This window comes from Podospora bellae-mahoneyi (genome assembly GCF_035222275.1).
Source record: "Podospora bellae-mahoneyi strain CBS 112042 chromosome 1 map unlocalized CBS112042p_1, whole genome shotgun sequence".
NCBI lineage: Eukaryota > Fungi > Ascomycota > Sordariomycetes > Sordariales > Podosporaceae > Podospora > Podospora bellae-mahoneyi.
This window is the reverse complement of record NW_026946359.1, coordinates 6564383-6582867: the sequence shown is the minus strand read 5'-3', so window position 1 is coordinate 6582867 and position 18485 is coordinate 6564383. Positions and strand designations below refer to the sequence as shown.

The 18485-nt window shown below is 53.6% G+C and overlaps 4 protein-coding genes across 4 annotated transcripts; 3 read left to right on the top strand and 1 right to left on the bottom strand.

Moving 5' to 3' along the window:
• Positions 1-259: 259 nt before the first annotated feature.
• Positions 260-2194, top strand: QC761_119450 (uncharacterized protein). Its single transcript, XM_062875230.1, has 2 exons — positions 260-642; positions 754-2194. Exons 1-2 carry the CDS (start codon positions 543-545, stop codon positions 1824-1826), a joined length of 1173 nt encoding a protein of 390 aa, XP_062738472.1. The 5' UTR covers positions 260-542; the 3' UTR covers positions 1827-2194.
• Positions 2195-2436: 242 nt separating this feature from the next.
• QC761_119440 (uncharacterized protein) lies at positions 2437-4695 on the bottom strand (the record flags this gene model as incomplete). Its single annotated transcript, XM_062875229.1, has 1 exon — positions 2437-4695. The coding sequence occupies one exon, from the start codon at positions 4693-4695 to the stop codon at positions 2437-2439; it is 2259 nt and encodes a 752-aa protein (XP_062738471.1).
• Positions 4696-7171: 2476 nt separating this feature from the next.
• QC761_119430 (uncharacterized protein) lies at positions 7172-10302 on the top strand (the record flags this gene model as incomplete). Its single annotated transcript, XM_062875228.1, has 3 exons — positions 7172-7185; positions 7217-7331; positions 7576-10302. The coding sequence occupies 3 exons, from the start codon at positions 7172-7174 to the stop codon at positions 10057-10059; spliced, it is 2613 nt and encodes an 870-aa protein (XP_062738470.1). The 3' UTR covers positions 10060-10302.
• Positions 10303-10530: 228 nt separating this feature from the next.
• On the top strand, positions 10531-18384 carry SEN1 (DEAD-box type RNA helicase). Its single transcript, XM_062875227.1, has 4 exons — positions 10531-11255; positions 11312-16742; positions 16807-17085; positions 17139-18384. The coding sequence occupies exons 1-4, from the start codon at positions 10879-10881 to the stop codon at positions 17208-17210; spliced, it is 6159 nt and encodes a 2052-aa protein (XP_062738469.1). The 5' UTR covers positions 10531-10878; the 3' UTR covers positions 17211-18384.
• Positions 18385-18485: the final 101 nt, after the last annotated feature.

Here is an 18485-nt window from a genome sequence, read left to right as displayed (position 1 = left end):
AACGGGCGTCCAGATTCTGCAGATATTCAGCCTGGACACGCTTGGTTGCGCTTGTCTTCTCTCACGGTCCCAAACAATCCCAAACAATCCCACGGAGCATCATCCCACGCGCCAAGACACTCCAGCGATCTGGGGAAGACTGAAGCCACTGGCCCTTGCTCCCTGCTCCCTGCTCCCTGCTCCCTGCTCCCTGCTCCCTGCTCCCTGCTCCCTGCCCTGCTCCCTGCTGTTGTCGCCGGTCGCTAAGTCTTAGCGGCGTCCCACGCCCACCACCCCAGCCGGGCAATAAATAGCAGCGGTCAGCGGTACCCTTGACGGCACGTGGGAGCCCCCAACTGCTGTTCGCTGTCGGTCTGCCCGCTAGACATTTTGTTGTGGATGCTGTAATCCCGGAAGCCGGCCTGGAACTTCCCTCTTCCAACCCCCAGCCATTGTTCAATTCAGATCCTGTCCTCTCGCGCCGTCCGCCGTCCGCCCTCGAGCATTGCATTGCCTCGCCTACGACCACGCCCGCGTCTCTGCCAACGCGAGAATTGCCAATCATGGCCGCTATCGACCCCACAAAGGTGGGAAAATACCCAGTAATCCTCAGTCCTGAGCTGCTGGGGAAGCCATCCAAGGAAACATACACAGGCATTCGGTGTAAGCGGAACCAAAAAGACCCCTACTCTGCTGGTCTGGTTCAGCAAGGCAGCCACCCGACACAGCAGCGTGCGTTTACCACCAATTGTGCTAACAATATCTCGTTTGCAGATAACCACCGACCAACGCTCTCGTCAGACACAGCTCCGAGCACGGCCCATCTCAAGAAGTCCGCCAAAGACGGTTCCTACAACATTGGCTTCGATGACAAGGGCGACCGATATCAATACAATGGCGTACGAACCACCGAAGACAACAACTACACCCTCATATTCGATCCCACGCGCCAGGCCTTCATACTGCACCGCGTCGATTCCATGTTCCACATGAATCTGACAAGGACGCCAACGGATAATGTGGAAACATTACGAGAGAAGTTCCCCCAACTGGAGATCAAGAATGGCGGTTCATCTGGTGCCGCTGATTCCAAGCCACCGCCAACACAAGCGAAGGGCAAGGCGGCGGCATCCAAACTCAAAGAAGACCCTCCAGCCAAGGCCAAGCCGGCAGCCAGAGGAGCCGCGGCCAAAAACACACCAGCAGCAAAGAATACGCCAGAGGCCAAGGGTAAAGGAAAGGGCAAAGTGGAAAAGAAGGGGGCCGAAGCTCTCTTTCTACCGGATCCCAACGCCGCCCCGCCCGCCGCACCATCTCTTCCCATGCCATCTGTTCCTGAGAAGAAGCGTGAAGTACCACCGCCAAAGAAGAAAGTCGATGATGACGAGGATGATGAGGACGACGACGACGACGATGATTTTGGTCTCACAATCGAATATCCCGACGCCAAGCCCCCACCGCCTACGACTTTCCAGCCTGCTGCGTCTCTCAATAGACGCTTTTCAGAGTTTGGCAAGGGCGCCTACGAAGAAGAGGAAGAGCATAATCACGAGGAAGACTTCCGGCACTTTCAGCAACTTCGCGAGGAGTCAGACGAGAACGAGGAGTATGATTTTGAGGAGGTGGCGCCGGCTCCGAGTGCTCCGGTTTCGAGCTACGATACTCAGCCTGGAATGCCGGTGGAGGAGCCTGAAAAGTACACTTTTGATGCGGGCTCGTCAGATGAAGATGAGGAAGCCGAGGTGGATCCGATGCAGGGTGATTTGGAGGCGGAGCTTGAGGCGGCCTTTGGGGAGATGGATGAGAACGACAGAGGTAACGAGAGTGAGGTAAGCGAGGAGGAGTGAGCCAAATTCTGAACAGGGGTAGCTTTGATTAAGATATGCTGTATTTGCTTTCTTCTTGTCTTTGGTGTCTTGGTTTGGGATATTGAACTTTGGGAAGTTTGTGTTGGCGGTGTCTCGGGTTTCTTGGGTAGCCAGTTTGGGAAGCGGCAGGAGTTTTGGCGAGTGTTCACATTCAGAGGACAGGCATGCTTCATCTGTTGAACATTAGTTCAGGGGTCGGTTTGGAGAAAAGAGGTAATACTGCTGATACTTTGGGCGTAGGAAAAGTTGATGGGTGGCAGTTGGGCCAAGATTGAACATGTCACCGTAGCGAACTGAGATTTGCAGTGCAATACAAGAGGAATAGAGTGCATACTGTGTTTACGGACTCTGCCTGTACCAATGGAAATGCTGTACTTTGATGCTCGCTTGCCTGACATACAATACAATGACAGCTTAAGAGACCACAACCCTCAAAACCTCCTCCCACCCGACTCCTCGCTCATGACAAACATCTAGCCTACCCGCGTAACTCCTTGCTTCATAAGATCGCCAATAACATGCCAGCTTGCTGAAAGAAGAGGCTCTATGTACAACACTCAGACAAATCCACTCTCCTGCCCAAAGTCAATCACGTCTCCCAATCAATAATCACTGGGTCCTGCATCGTCCCCGCATCCAACTCCATAAAGTCCTCCTCCCTATACTCCGGCCACCCGTCCGCATCAACTTCATAACCCCGGGCCTCACACCTCGCCCGCCTGCCAGCCCCCTCCCTCCCTCCGTCCCACCGTCCAGTCATCGTTGCTGACCACCCCCTCGCGGACTCCCCCAGGTACTCCACCTCCTCATCATCCAACTTCATCGGCTGGTCCTTTGTGCCCAGGCCCCCCAGCCCCAGAAACTGGAGCTCGTCCCTCTCCTCGTCCGAGTCTGGGATTGCAATAGGGGAACTGTCACCCGACGAGGACGAAGGAGGTAAGTAGCTGCCAGCCACCCCGTCCTGCTTCCTCAAAAAGCGGATGAGATGCTCGTATAGCACCCTCACCACTGACGGCGCGAAAGCATTGCCGATCTGCTTCTTGACATTGGTTTCGGAAAACTGATGCCAGCGTGGAAACCCCTGCAGCACAGCATATTCCAGATCAGTGAATTGCCTCTCCCCCAACCAGTGGTAATTCTGGCCGCCAGAGCAGGTGATCGTGTTGACCGGCTTGCTCGGATCCCAAGGGCGCTTGGGCGGGTCAAACCGATGAACGGTGGCCAGATTGTGCATCGGATGGCCGCTTTTGATACGCTTGATCGCCAACAACGCTTGGTAGGGGGTCACGACAGGCCTCAGGCCGTCAACCTCGGGTGTTTTGGAGTGGGTAGGGGGAGGAAACGGGGGAAGCTTCTCGCCTGGCCCAGCACCGATGATGACCAGCCGGCGACGGGTTTGGGCGAGGCCGTACTGGTTCAGGTGGAGGATTTTGTACCTGAGGGAGTACCCGTGCGAGGTGAAACCTTGCAGGAAGGTGTGGAAATACAGACGGAAACGATCGTGGACGAGACCGAATGTTTGCTCCACCGTGAAAACCCTGGGGCGGAGCTTCTTGATGAGGTCGGTGCAGCTGAAGAGGACAGCGATGTTCTTCTCGTCATCTTTCCCGGCGACGGTGTGAGCCGGGGACCAGAACTGACACGGAGGGGAGAGGTGGAGGATGTCCGGGTAGGAATGCTCGGGCGGGAGGTCTTCGGTCACAAAGTCGGTTACCTCTTTTTGATAGATATGCGTGCCGGGGAAATTGCGACGGAGGGACCTCGCGGCGGGCTCCCAGTGGTCGAGAGAAAACAGAAGCCGGCAACCGGAGCGCTCGATACCCCGCGAGGCGCCACCCGCACCGGCGAAAATATCCGCGGCAGTATAGCGCTGCCCGGGCTGGAGATCACTGGCCTGTTCTGACCCTTCGTCCTCGAGGTCGAGCACTAGACCGGGGCTGTCCCTGTTGGGGATGTGTGAGCCACCAGGGACAACGCCGCCCCTCCACCTGTTCACCATCTGTGCGTCCTTCACTCGGTATCGGTCATCAACCTCATCCTCGCTTAGCCTGACAAAGGCGAACTCGCAGGCGGTTTTCGTCCTCGGATGGCGGTGCTCCTCTTTCCTCCACCGGCAGACAAGAGGCCCAGACTCCTTGATCATCTCCTTGCCCAGCCGGTGATATTCGTTAGCGTTGAACCGGTGATCTGGGAAGTCGGCGTTGGTCATCCGGAGATCCCTGAGCATCATCACCTGCCTGGGATCCACGTCGATGAGGGCTTGCTCCTTCCAACCCCGCTTGTCTGAGGTTTTCATCTTGGCGATCAAGCAAACCTCGTTCAGCTTCTTGGGGAGGCAGCCTTGGAAGTTCCGGCTCCTGCGGAAGCCCCAGCCGCGGAGCACGACGAAAGTTCGTTCAGGCTCGGTAATCTTCACGATGAAGAGGATACGGAGAAACTCGATTGCCTCTTGGTCCACGGAAGGTCGGAGCTCCACCGTCATGTGTGGCGTAAGAAGAAGCCCGTCGTCCAGTGTCCAGTATTGGAGAATGTCCTCATCGCTGGCTGTCGCCGTCCTTGGCCGTGAAGTTGCCGCGTTGTCGTCGGCATCTTCGGTAAGGTCGATTACCTCGTACAAGTCGCCCTCCAGTCGGCCCTCGGCCCGGTACTCCTGGTCCAACTCCTCAAAAGGGTTGACCTCGTTGCCGTACTCGTCGACTTCGAAAACATCGTCGACGTCGAATCTCTCTTCGAGAAGAAGATGACCCTCCTCAAGCTCATGCTTGATACCTGACAACGACTCATAGCCATCGTCGTCATCAATCACGAGTGGCTGTGACACCGACCCCGGGTTGTAAATTTCGGCCATTTTTTTGTGCGAGTAACAACGACTTGAAAATTGTGACAAGTGAGTACTCTAAGCGGCTAAAGCTCTATGACGGCTGTTTAGCTGGGTCAGTGGAGGGTACCGAAAATGAAGCGGAGTCTTGAAACGATAGCTTACAAGTCAAAAAGGGAGCTCTGATGCTTGATCTGCTCGTGTAGCTGCTTTTGGTTGTCAGAGAAGGAAGCTCAAAAATCGGACTTGAGAAGATCGGCTGCTACTTAAAAGTCTTTTGTTTTGGGGGGGGGGGAAGGCAAATATATAGCGGTGCTTTCGGTCGAGGAGAGCAAACAATAAATAATTGTTGGGGTCCTATTGACTGCAAAGAAAAAGGCCCTTATCTCTTATTCACTTGATCGTGAAAGGCGCGGCACAATAAGAAGTGAATGGGAAGAAGGAGCAAGAAGGATAAGGGCAACCGCTAGCCCACTCACACATCTGCTTGCTCGACAGATTCTGATCCAGAGCGGGAGCTTGCACTTCCATATTGTGGGATAAGGAAGCGAATCTGCCAGAAACTTTCTTACCAGAGATATGGACTTGTAAAAGGCAAGGCTGCTGGCAGGGCAGTGTGCTGAACGGTGGTGAAATGGACGCAGATGAGGATTTGGTGGGCGAAGCTGAGTGGTCAGTGATTTTGAGGGATGGTGAGGCAGGAAGTGCTCGAGTCGCAAAGTCGTAGAATTGTATCTGGGTTGGTTCGACGACGGAGTACTCAACAGGGGTCGGCTCACCTGCTGAGTCCGTAGGGCACTTGGAGCTGGGGAGGTCGGTGATAGGGAGAGTCTCTCAGCCAATTGGACCTGGATGCTTGAATAGTGAACTTCATAGCTCCGTGAAGGAAACCCTACTGGCTCAAGGTTGTTTGAACCAGTAAGAGCACCACTGTGACGGAACGTTCTGTCATAATTCCCATGATGTTGCGGAAGAGCTCGGTAGGGGGTCGGCCACCATGAGATGGGCAGCTTCCCCCACCTCCACTGTATCAAACTCATTGGGAGAATCAAAGATCATGGCCATCTGCTGTGCTCTTTATCAACAAGATGTCGATATTTCCATTTTAGGGTAAAGTGAAGGTCTCAGACAAGGACAACCGGTGAGCCATCCACCTTGTGTCGAAGTGGTGGAAGTGGTTGTCGGAGCAGCGTGATATGGTCCGAGCGTCGGCAAGGGGTGGGCAATTTCCCGCTTCAGGGCAGCCACGTAAAAGAGAAGCTGCATCACAGAAAGAAGATAGTTAGCTCAGATAGCTGGTCAGTATCATTACTCTATGGAAAACCATGTTCCACAACTTGTGCCGCTGCGGAATTTGAAGATAGTCGCATTCAGGGGCTGATGTTTGTCAACAGATCCAGAACTTAGTTGGTTACGTCACTGGGAAGACCAATGGGTTAGGGTTGTTTCAGCTTGATGTGGAGTGCACGGGGAAACTGTTCCCGGCTTTCCGCATGCTCCACCCAAGAAAAATAATTCCTCGCAGCCTGCAGCATTTTTGGAGCTTGAGAATTGCCTCAACTTTCTTTGCTATCCTCATCCATCCTCGCCCAGTCCACGGAACTCGATGTCACACACAGCGACAATATAAATAATCTCTGAGTAAGTCACTCTCTCTATGACATCTTCCTTGTTGCCTGATGACTTTACGATATGACAAAACCTTGACTGCCGAGACTGTTTGTGCGGAGAAAATATCCATCGCTGAACAACATACAAAACCACACCTTTGTACCACTTCAATGTGTTGGCCATTTGACTAACAGCTTTTGTTCAGGTTCAAACGATGTTGTATTAAGTAATCATGACTCCCATCAAAGAGCAGAATAATAACATGAGCTGTTCACCATGCCAATTTACCGGTGTTTGCCATATGATTGTTAAGCTACCCAATGCTTCAAAAGAAGGTAGCCCCAGCCATTATCAGTTGGGAGTAATCTTTGGTCTCTCTCAGGCCGCCCAGCTGATATTGGGCGGCCGGCTGTTTAGCGTGGTGATTTGTCATGGCCTTGGATCTGCTCGCATGTCTCATTCCCTCTCGTGACTTCAGCAGCTCGGGTTGGTGTGTGCTTTAGAGAGAGTAAAGGAACATTCACCGCAAAGTTGACTACACCCCATTTTCAAGTCATAGGAAGACTATTCAGACTTTAGATGACATCTTCCTGCGCCGGATTCATGCTTCAGGGCCCAACATACGCGACACATTGGCCCCCTACTCCAGACATTTGAACCACCAGTACTCTTCTATACACCATACTCCCACCACCGGGCCAGCAGGCTCATATTCCGTCCATGGCTTTCGACGGGTATTCTCAGTGCTTCGAAGGGCTTTCCATCTTGTTATCTTGTAGAAGCCCTCGCTCCTGCCTGTATTCACAATAGAGATCCAGCTTCTACCAACAACCGGCCGAGAACTCAGGTCCGTCCGATGTTTTGTACCTTACCGCTCCTGCCTAGCCACTCCTGAATGAAAGCGCTGTAGTATCAGCCGCACTGACTGTAATACCGCTAGTCTCGGCGGTAATCTGGCTGGTGAATTGGTCTCGGACGGAAAGAACGAAGCTTTGTCGGGCAAGCCACCTCACGGCAGGTGGGGTGGCCGATTTGCTCTGGGATTTACAGGACCTGTTTCTTAGCGGTCTATACATCTTGAGTTCTCTCACTCCTGGAGGGGTTGTGGAAACTTCCTCCCTTTTTCTTGCCTCAGAGACTTCTCACATACCCCAGAGTGGGAATATCGAGCACAGCGAAGCTCTATCGGCCAAACCGACCAGGCATCTCGACGAACACAAGTCTCACAGAAAGCCCATCAACACATGTTGGAAACTTTATGCAAAACTCCTCGATCTCGTGCTGACCTTCTCCTCTTAGTCTTCGCAACAACTCTCACGTATCATCCTCACCATGCGGACTCGCGGGGCAGCAAGACGAGCTGCCCAAGCTGCGGCAGCGGCCGAAGGCCCTCTTGTTCCAATTCTCCAGACGGCCGGAGAAACTCCGACCGGCGCTGAAGACAATGCTGTGATTGCGGCAGTTTCACTTCTTGACCAACTCGCCCCCCCTAGCAATTCAGTGCCTGAAAAGTCTCCAGCGCATTCTCCCGCTGCCTCATCGACTGAGCCTATCACCCCCCCAGACAGTGCCACCCCCAAGCGTAAGTTTGAAGCGACGTTGGCTGAACCGTCGGCTACCGAAACTCGCGCGAAACGCACACGTCGGACCAAGAAGACCGCTCAGCCGATCAAAGGTGGTTGGGTTCTTCCCCATGGTATGGGTTTGGTCACGCAGAATTCAGCTGTTTCCCTAGATGCGACCGAGAAGACTTCAGTGGGCAGTGAACCCGAGCCCATTTCTGAAGACAATTCAGCAGATCAACTCCAGACGGACGAACACCCCGCCGTTCCAGATCTCGAGATCGCTTTGACGCCACCAACCTCACCTTCCGCGAGTGCTCAGCCTTCAACCAAATCTCCGTCTGAAAGAGCTGCCCCAAGAAAGGCAGCTGGCAGAAAGGCTGCCCCCAGAAAAGCAGCTCCAAAGACTGCAGCCAGACAAAAACGCATTGGCTATCGTGTCACCAAAGCCAAAGCCCCTTCAAAAGAAGACAGCAAATCAGAGACATCCAGTCAGCTGGAAGTAGATGTTAAGCAGGAAGTAGCTGTCGAAACTGCCTCAAGGATCACTGAGGCAGAAACAGTTGTCGGTGACTCCGAGACTGTTGACGAGAACCTGCATGTCATACACCAAGAAGAGATCATTGGCCGGGTTACTCGTTCCCGTACTGCTGTCACCGCCCAAAAAGTGGTCAAGTGCGAGGAAAAGATCCCAGAGCAGACCCTTGTTGTTACCAAAAAGGAGGAAGTCGCCGAGGAAAAGACCAGCATTGTTGCGACTACTCGAAAGCTCATCATCTTCAAAGGGGCCACCTTGAAGGACAACCTCGTCACCAAAAGTCTGGGGAAGATTGTGGTGGATGCCTCACAGATTCTGAATCCCGATTACAGAACCCAAGTCAAGCGTGGCCAAAACAATCCTTACGGGTTGACGCCCGGTTACAGCCCATATCCCTACAGAAGAGTCCCCACCCCCGAGGCCTGCGAAGAGGTTCACAGGATCCTGACGGAGATGCACGGGGAGGTTAAACAGCCGGACAGAATCCCCACAGCCTCTCTGGAAATTGCTGGTTGCGGTGAGGTACCTTGTGTCCTTGACGCTCTTTTACGCACACTCATCAGCGGCAATACTTTGATGGCCATGGCTGATGCAGCGATCAGAAATTTGGGGAAAGATTTTGGGATTCGTACAGAGGGAAGCGGTGCGGGTAGTATCGATTGGGAGAAGGTGCGGGTTTCATCGCCCCAAGCCCTGGTGAACTCGATCAGAATCTCTGGCAATGGCCCCAAGAAAGCTCAACACATCAAGTTAATCCTGGACAAAGTGTACGAGGAGAACCTTGAGCGCATGAAGCAGGCTGGCACTGCCGAAAACACTGACAAGGATAGCGCTCCCCCCGATCTTCTTTCGCTCGACTACATGCACGCCATGACCAAAGACCAAGCGATGGAAAAGTTTGTGAGCTTTCCTGGAATTGGCATCAAGACAGCCGCCTGCGTCTCACTCTTTTGCCTGCGCATGCCGTGCTTTGCTGTCGATACCCATGTTCATAAGTTTTGCCGCTGGCTTGGTTGGACGCCAGTCAAGGCTGACCCTGACAATGTCTTTCGCCACGGAGATTTTATGGTGCCGGACCATTTAAAATACGGGCTACACCAGTTATTTATTCGTCATGGACAGACCTGCTTCAAATGTAGGAAGAACACCAAGCCCGGCACCAAGGACTGGCTTGGGGCCCCCGATTGCCCGCTTGAACATTTGCTTGATCGAAGCAAAGACGATGCTAAGCCACCGGCGCCCAAGAAACCGAGAAAGATGAGAAAGAACGCAGAGCAGGACGAGGATTCGGAAGATTCGGTTGCTGTCAAGGGAGAGGAATTTGAAGATGAAGGCACAGACGATGAAGATGAGGAGCAGCATGGCCCAGAGCAGATGGCTGACGAGGAGGAGAAGGCCAATGAGGAGGAGGATGAAGATGAGGAGGACGAAGAAAACGGGAAGATTGACGAGAACAATGAGGATGATGATGATGAGGAGGAGGAGGAGGAGGGTGAGGATGAGGGTGAGGATGAGGGTGAGGATGAGGGTGAGGATGAGGGTGATGATGGTTTCAATCAAGAGGAGGAGGATGCTAATGTGGATGAAGGCATGGATCGTGTGGAAGAAGATGACGGAGAGGATGCTGACGAGGAAGAGAACGAGGACCAGGACGTTGATATGGAGGATGAGGATGAGATTTAGAAGGACGACATGGATCATGACGCTTAAATCACAGTCCGGGGTGATTGTGGCATTGCCATTAACACAGTGGTTTTCATGAGCTGGCAAACGGCGAGAGAGCATTTGATTCAACCATGTTGACGCTTCTCACAGTTGCGAAAGGTTGCCGATGATATCGGTTTAAAGGGAGTATAGAAACGACGGGCTCAAACTCCCAGATAGCGTATAGTTTGCCAATGATTCATTTATACATCCAGCCAACCCAAGGTGCTCGCTCTGATGAAGTGACGAAGTGCTACGGAGTAACCAAATGTCGGTGATGTCGACAGGCACGACAGTTCAAAGGACCCCACTAGGTCAGCCACCCACTCAAGCCTCAAGCCTGTGCAGGGGTTCTAATTGTTGCCCCACTTAAAGTGCTCCACAGACGCCACGACGCGCTTGCTGTGGGACCAACTTCTCAAGGTTCGCGACTGCCCCAGAAATCCAGAAGCTGCAATCAAATCCACCCACGCACTGCAAATATTTGGCAGGTCAGCGCATTTTGCTTGCTACCTGCCCAGGGCCACGTGAAGAACCTGGCACTGCACAGATTTGCTTCCCTCGGAAAAGTTCTAGAGAGATTGACCGTGGCTTCCACTGCTGGCTCTTTCTCTCTTTGACTCTGACCGGATATCCCTGGTTTTCTCTGGGGGCTTTCTTCTCTGCATGCCCCCCGCAACAACTTGACAGTAGTGGCACCAGGTTGCCGATGGATGGTCTGTCCTGACCTACTCTTCAATAAACCCCATCGGTACAGCGTTCGATTCATCGACGTTGCTCGTCGAGCCAACCGCAGCCATGGAGGGCAATCTCGAGCAGACCATCATCGAATGGCACAATGATTTCGAAGACTTCCCACCCGACGCTCACCTGTGCTGCCCGAAACTAAACGACGATGATCTCACCGACTATGAGAACCTCGACTTCCCCGATGAGCCCGACGAGTCTGGCGGCGGCGCCGTGTCCGTCGAGGAAAAGAAAAAGCGAAACGAGGACTACAAGCATCGCCTCCAGATATCATACAACCTCAGCCTCCTGATGGGACTCCCGCCAGAGCGCTCGAGCACATGGCTTCCTAATTGGAAGGAGCGTGTTGAAACATACCTTACACGGTGCGACTCATGCATACGACGCTGGCACCGAGCACGGGAACCCTTTCTGCAACGCCTCCCCGAGTAAGTGGTTATCAGGCGGACTTGAGTACCCAAAGGTTGGTTCTAATGTGCTGTAGATGCCTGCGCCCTGAGCATATCCGTGTTATGGAAACCCACCTGGACGATTTCGACAGGGGGCGCATCGACCGCGGGTTGAAGGAAGCCAGAGATATACTTGAAAGGAATGGTCCGATGACAACAACGAAGTTGGTCCAGCACAGCATCTCGGCAGTCTTGGCTCTCTTCGAGGCACTCTGCAGTTGGAAGTATCTTGCGTTCAAGGATCGCATCCAGGACTTTGACTATGTTTTTGAGAACACCCAGCGTAAGAAGCCCGCCAAACTGCCTGGCGGTTTGCTTCCATCGATGACGTCCTTTCTCTTCTCCGAGTCAAAGTACAAGAGGGACTTTGCCGAGGCCGCTTGGGACCGGCGAGAACCCGAAAGCTTGAAGCAGGACGAGTGGGATTGGGCCGTATCTCCCTGGTTGACAGAGTCAATCCTGTGGGTTTCGATGAGCAGAGGGGGCAACACTCCAGATAAGATACCCAGATTCTGGCGGGGCTTTTCGAAAATACTGCGGCTGTTGGGCGAGAAACAAATTGTGAACTGGCTTCGAGCAATGGAGGTCTCGCCCAATATTTATTTTCTTGCCCTGGAGCACTTGATGACGGATTCAGACGAGGCCCTGTTGTCGGTCTTGCAAGGACTCCAAGGTCTCATGGAAAAGGCACCCAAAGCGTTTTGGGCTGCGTTTGCTCAGCTTTCGCCCAGCACCTTGGTGGAGCAAATCTTCATGAGCCCAGGCTTTCGTCCGCTCCTGAACAATTCGCTTCTGCCCGAGAGGATGGAATCGGGAGGTGACAGTGGCGACAAGGTACCGGCATTGGCTGGCTGGCTAATGGCCTTCATTCGTTCACTGCCGCAAATCCAGCGCTCAGATGCATGCGACACTGTTTTGCAGCATCTCCTGAGCACGTTTCGGCGGGATCCGTCGTGCGACCGCTCAGCACATGCTACTTGCACTCTCTCGGGCTTGGTTGCTCTCCACGAATGCTTGAAGGGCTTCTTGGACCCAGAGAACCCATTTGACACACAGACATCCCTCATCACGGTCAATCAGCTGTTGAACAAAGTACTCCAGTATGGTGAAGTCATCATTGGGGCCGCAAAGCTGAGGCCTGGGGACACATACAACATCGGTCTCTCCAAGGCCGGCATAGCCATTATTCACTCAGCTTTGGCCCTTGATGCGCGAGCCACGGAGATCGAATGGAAGGCCCTAGTTGATCGCCGGCCAGTCCAAAATATTATGAATAGGGATTCCGGGAAACTGTGGGAGTCTTTTCTTGAGATGCTCTGGCCCTCTCAGCTCGGCCATTTCGAACTGGCAGAAGCTATGCTACAAGCTACCCTGCCGCTACGTGCCATCGAGAAGTTCATCCCTAAGCGAAAGGATAAGCTCAAGAAGGAACACGAGGTATTCAACAATCGATATCAACAACAAACAGCTGCTATTGGAAAAGTCCTGAACCGCATGACCGACTTTACGCAGTCAGAGCTAGCAAACCTGTGCTCCAGTTATGGCAAGACGATCCAAGCCATCGTGTCATCGCTCATCCATGGCGAAGAGGCAATTCGCGAAGCTGGCTTTGAGCTGATCAAGGCCATAACTGACGAAATGGTTCGTAGCGATGCCATTGAAAGGATGGTGGAGAGGCATTTCCAGCCGTTTGTGCAAGCTATCACCAATGCTGTTGAAATCATCTCGGCGTACAAGGGTGAAGGTGCACCTTGGACTCACATGATCCCCATCCTCCAGTGCAGCGACTTCGTACTGAATGGCCTTTGCGATCCATCGTCCGGTCAGTTGAGACGCAAGACCCTGACGGCCGATGAGCGGGCCGTCGTCAAGAGCTGGTGGAGAAGTGTTTGGAGGGCCATCGATCACTCGTTTAGGATGATGAGGAAGTGGCACGAGATGGTCGAGAAGAAGGTGATGGAGGACTTTTGTCGAGATGTCATGGAGCTCGCCAACAAGCTGTTTGAGCAAGATGGTGTTCTTGCCTCTGCTCTAAGCCACCAAGAGAGCAGTGAAACTGGAATCCTGACCTCAGACGCCATGAAGGATGTCCTCGAGCCGCCTCGGTTCTATTCTTTCTCGCTGGTGGACATGCTTCAGCTCCGTGATCAGTACCTTATCTCTGGTATCATCAGGATCGTCAAGCAGCTGATCACCAGAATGAAGCAGCAGGACATGGCACTGCCTCCAAACACCTTGTTACACCTGGGCAAGATGATCAAGGACGCCAAGCGATCACATGGCGCCAGGCCAGAGTATCCTACTAAGACAAATCTGACGGACGAGCAGCGCATTGAACTACTCAAGGCTCTCGGAGAGGATGCCGTGATCGAGGAGCAGTTCATGGGCATCAAACCCGGCGAGAAAGAGGCTAGAGAGCGCGCTCTCAAGCAGAGCAAGCTTGACTTCTTCAAGGCGACCTCCAAGGACTACAAAGATCCTCTGCTCAGCCTCACACCGACGTATGACAAGAACAGGTCGAAGCTGGAGCAGCTGAAGTCCGAGATTGTCAAGCCCAAACAGCCAACAGTGCTTAGTCCAGCCGCTATTTCTGCAAAGCAGGCCTCCCTCAAGGAGGCGCGAGCTAGGGAGAAGGCCGAGAAGGCCAAGCGTGACGCCGAAGCTATTGCCAAGGCCAGAGCTTTGCGTGCGCCGGCAAAGATTGTGGCAGGTGAAGGCTCTGGTTTGCAGGGCATCGCTGGTGCAAAGGGCAAAGACCATGCCCCAGCGTTGAAGGACGAAATCATGGTTGGGTCGTCTTCGGAGGACGAGGACGAGTCGGATGATGATGATGAGGTGATTGTTCTCAAGGCCAAGAAGGCGAACAAGACCTTGAGCGAGGCTGATCAACGTCGTCTTGAGCTCTTGATGGCGAAGAACCGCGGACCTGTGAAGAAGGTCAAGCTCATGCGATCCGCCAAGGATATGCGTGCTCGTTTGATCCCCCCGATGGACACACTTCACCTTGCGATTCTTGAATGGGATATTTTTCATGAAGGGAATGACCCTCCAAATGGGTATCACTGTGCGGAAGTCTCCAACACGTACAACGATCCCGTCAGCTACAAGCAAACGTTTTTCCCCCTGCTCATCAATGAAGCCTGGCGGTCGTTCGTGACGGCCAAGGATGAAACTACCTCGAAGCAATTTGGGATCAAGGTTTTGAGTCGTATGGCGGTTGACAAGTTTGTCGAAGTCACGGCTTCGGTGCCTGCTGCGGTTTCCAAAGACCGTGGTCTCTCGGAAGGCGACATTGTTTTGATGTCAAGAGGAGAGGATCCCTTGAACCAACCGGAGGAGTTGCATTGTCTTTCTCGTATCTGGAAGACAACCTACAAGAAAGACATCGTCGAGGTTGTCTATCGGTTGAATGGTAGGGGAAATCCAATCCATCAGGCCCTTGTTCCGGGTAGCGAGTTCTCGGTGGTCAAGATCACCAACATGACCACAATCGAGCGCGAATATGCTGCTCTGGAAAGCTTGCAGTACTATGACTTGATGGATGAGGTTCTCAAGGCTGAACCGTCGCCGATGCTCAACTTTGGCGATCAGGCTATCAAAGGGGTGATGGACAACTACCAACTCAATCTTGGGCAAGCAAAGGCCATCTTGAATGCGAAGGAGAATGATGGGTTTACTTTGGTACAGGGCCCTCCGGGTACGGGCAAGACTAAAACCATTGTCGCCATGGTTGGCTGCCTGTTGTCGAATTCTCTCAAGGGTTCCAATGGTGCCGTCAGCATCCCCCGGCCGGGACTCACGGCAAAACCCACCACAGCCCCGGCCAGGAAGCTGCTTGTCTGTGCCCCCAGTAACGCAGCCGTGGATGAGCTGGTCTTGCGTCTCAAGCAGGGCGTAAAGACAATGAACGGAACCCACCACAAGATCGAGGTGCTGCGTCTCGGTCGAACTGACGCTATCAACGCTGGTGTTAAAGACGTGACCCTGGATGAGCAAGTCAAGGCACGGATGGAAGCGGTGATCAACAGCAGTGGACCCAGCGACCGCGAGCAAATGCACAAGGAAGCTGGCGAGATCAAGGTCAAACTCTCCGAGCTTCGGCCACAGCTTGATGCTGCTCAAGCTGCCGATGATCATCAGTTGATGAACAAGCTGAAGAGAGAGTACGACGACCTGATGAAACGCCGTGCCCACATCGGAGCTCGCATCGAGGCCGACAAGAGCAGTGGAAACACGTTCCAACGTGAGGTCGAGATCAAACGCCGACAGGTTCAGCAAGAAATTCTCGACAAAGCTCAGGTCTTGTGTGCCACACTGAGCGGTAGCGGCCACGAGATGTTCAAGAATCTCAATGTCGAGTTTGAGACGGTCATCATTGATGAGGCGGCCCAATGTGTGGAGCTTAGTGCACTCATCCCGCTCAAGTATGGCTGCTCAAAATGCATTCTGGTCGGTGATCCCAAGCAGCTGCCGCCTACCGTTCTCTCTCAGTCTGCTGCTAGATACGGCTACGACCAGAGCTTGTTCGTCCGCATGCAAAAGAACCACGCCAAAGATGTCCACCTGCTGGACATGCAGTATCGCATGCACCCCGAAATCAGCAGGTTCCCAAGCAAGGAGTTTTACGAAGGGCTGCTCCAAGACGGCGCCGACATGGCAGGCTTGCGTCTCCAGCCGTGGCACCAGAGCGTCTATCTTGGCCCTTACCGGTTCTTTGATGTCAAGGGTTCGCAATCGCGTGGGCCTAAAAACCAGTCCCTGGTTAACGAGGAAGAGCTCAAGGTTGCTATGAAACTGTACCAGCGCTTCCGCTCTGACTACAGCAACGTCGATGCCAGAGGCAAGATCGGCATCATTACTCCCTACAAGGCTCAGCTCCACAGATTGCGACAGAGGTTCACCGACAAGTACGGTGAGGGTATTACAGAGGAGATCGAGTTCAACACTACCGATGCGTTCCAGGGTCGTGAGTGTGAGATCATCATCTTTTCTTGCGTTCGTGCCAGCCCGACTGGTGGTATCGGTTTCATGACTGATATTCGCCGCATGAACGTCGGTCTGACACGTGCCAAGTCATCCCTGTGGATTTTGGGCGACTCCCGGGCGCTTCAGCAAGGTGAATACTGGAATAAGCTCATTGAGGATGCCAAGGAGCGTGACCGGTACACCACCGGTAACATTCTGGCCATGCTGGACAGCCGTGGCCCGCAGTTGCCAGCTGCCGCCTTTAAACAGCTGGGTGCCCCCCCTCCTGCAGCACCTCGCCCACGCCCAACCGAAGATGTTGAGATGCCTGATGCGCCTTCTTCTAATGTGGAGATGCCTGATGCGCCTCCAGCCAACCTGCCATATCGTCGCCCAAGCGGTCCTCGTGATGACATGCCGCCCACTATCCAGCCAACGGTTAGATCAACAGGAAAGAAGCGGGCGCGCGATAGCAACGACGACGGCCGCCCGTCCAAAAAGGTGAATATCGACATGGAACGAAACGAAGAATCAAGAACGCAGACGACTGACACTCTACAATTAGATTCAACAGAACGCGAATACGGCGCGTCACAATATGAATGCCGCTCCACCAGTCATGCCGAGAGCAGCCACGGTGAAGCCACCCATCGACCCGTCAGCTATGGAGGTGTTGGGCCTGGCGCCCCCGGAGAGGGCACCTGCGGCTCAACCTCCACGTCCGCAGCAATGGGGTCAGCAGCCTCAGGTGGCGAATGGGCCGGGACCAGGACAGGGCCCGAGACCGAACGGGCCGCCTAATGGACAGGGCCAGAGGCCTAGCGGACCCCCGCCCGGATCTAGGGTAAGTCATAGATGTGTCCTGCCAGTTCAGGGGAGTGCTGATGAATGAAATAGGGACCGGTACCGCCAGCACGCAAGCCAGCGAGCGACCCCTTTATTAGGCGGAAACCAGGGCCAAGACGTTAACCGAGAGACGTGTGGCTCATGATACGTTTGGAGATAGTGGGAAGTCGTGTTTGACGTTTAAAAAAGACTTTATGCGTCCTCCGGTCAGGCAAATATCGGTTTTATTGTTTTTTAATGGTTTATATACTATGCTCATCAGTGGGAAGGCCTTGCGCATTTTTATGGCTAAACAAAGGCCTTTGGTGGCATTGGTTGGCCACAGCCATGGAGCGGGGGTTAACCATGAAGATTTCATGCTTAGATATTTGTAGAAGCGACCATAGAGGGTTTATGCCATGGCTCCAGGGCTGGGGCTCTAGTTTTAGAGTGGGGAGATGGTTGCTTGAGGTGAGGGTTGAGAGGGCTCGTGAGATGGCTACGTGAGGCGAGGCGAGGGCTTTGGGTGCAACAACGTGGCTGCTGCACATATCGTGATTGTACTCGATGTCAACCTGGCATTGATGAGACTCGAACCTCGGACACACCATCATGGGTGCTACGGCTCCGCTTGTTCATCGACAGGCATGCTATACAGCACGATGGATTCCCCCTCCTTCTCCTTTTCCCCATCAGGGGAACCTTCTTCCCAGATTTACTGGGACCGATGCCAATGTTTACCACCTTCTAGCGAACGGTGCTGGCCCGGTCGACGTTGTTGACAGTGGATTCCATTGCCAAGATCCCCGATCCGCCGGTTGACGATCGACCAGAAGCTTGTTTTATGGGGATGAGATGGGAGAAGCTGCTTGGTTGGTAGATATTCTCCGACTGTGTGGGCTTGGCAGGACGGGGGGCTTGGCGTTGATATGACGAGGACGTTGAAGACGTTGGGGAAGTGCAGGAGATGCAGTTAGCCTGCAGAAAATTGGTACGGCGTGTTTTATTTTTGAATCTGAAACAGACCGTCTTTACGTATGTATGTGAGTCGGGATGCATAATAGGTGCTTGCGGACGGGGAGGACCGGGCGGGCATCGCGGAAGGGCAATCAGTGATGCCACGCATACGAGTTGCTATCTGAGGGGGGGTGTTGTTGAAGAGGGAAGGACGCCTCGGGCACACAAGTTGCGAGAGCTCAACTGGAGATATGGTAGCACATATCTGAGTTCGGGGGTTGTTTTCTCGAGTCGAAACAGAGATCGTCAGGTTGGGGATGTTGTTTGTTGTTGCTTTGCCATGCTCGTCATTCTGGGAGCGAATGTTTGAGGTTCGGCTGAGGTGAACACACAATGGAAGCAGGCGTGCAGAATCTGCCGGGTTTGTCGGGACGGGGTGCGAGTATTCCTGGGATGAGAGAT

Bases quoted from the DNA above. Each gene is read 5' to 3' on its own strand.
- QC761_119450 (XM_062875230.1), top strand. From the start codon at position 543: ATGGCCGCTATCGACCCCACAAAGGTGGGAAAATACCCAGTAATCCTC. The intron at 643-753 runs GTAAGCGGAACC...TCTCGTTTGCAG, and splicing joins AACATACACAGGCATTCGGT to ATAACCACCGACCAACGCTC.
- SEN1 (XM_062875227.1), top strand. From the start codon at position 10,879: ATGGAGGGCAATCTCGAGCAGACCATCATCGAATGGCACAATGATTTC. The intron at 11,256-11,311 runs GTAAGTGGTTAT...AATGTGCTGTAG, and splicing joins TTTCTGCAACGCCTCCCCGA to ATGCCTGCGCCCTGAGCATA. The intron at 16,743-16,806 runs GTGAATATCGAC...CTCTACAATTAG, and splicing joins ACGGCCGCCCGTCCAAAAAG to ATTCAACAGAACGCGAATAC.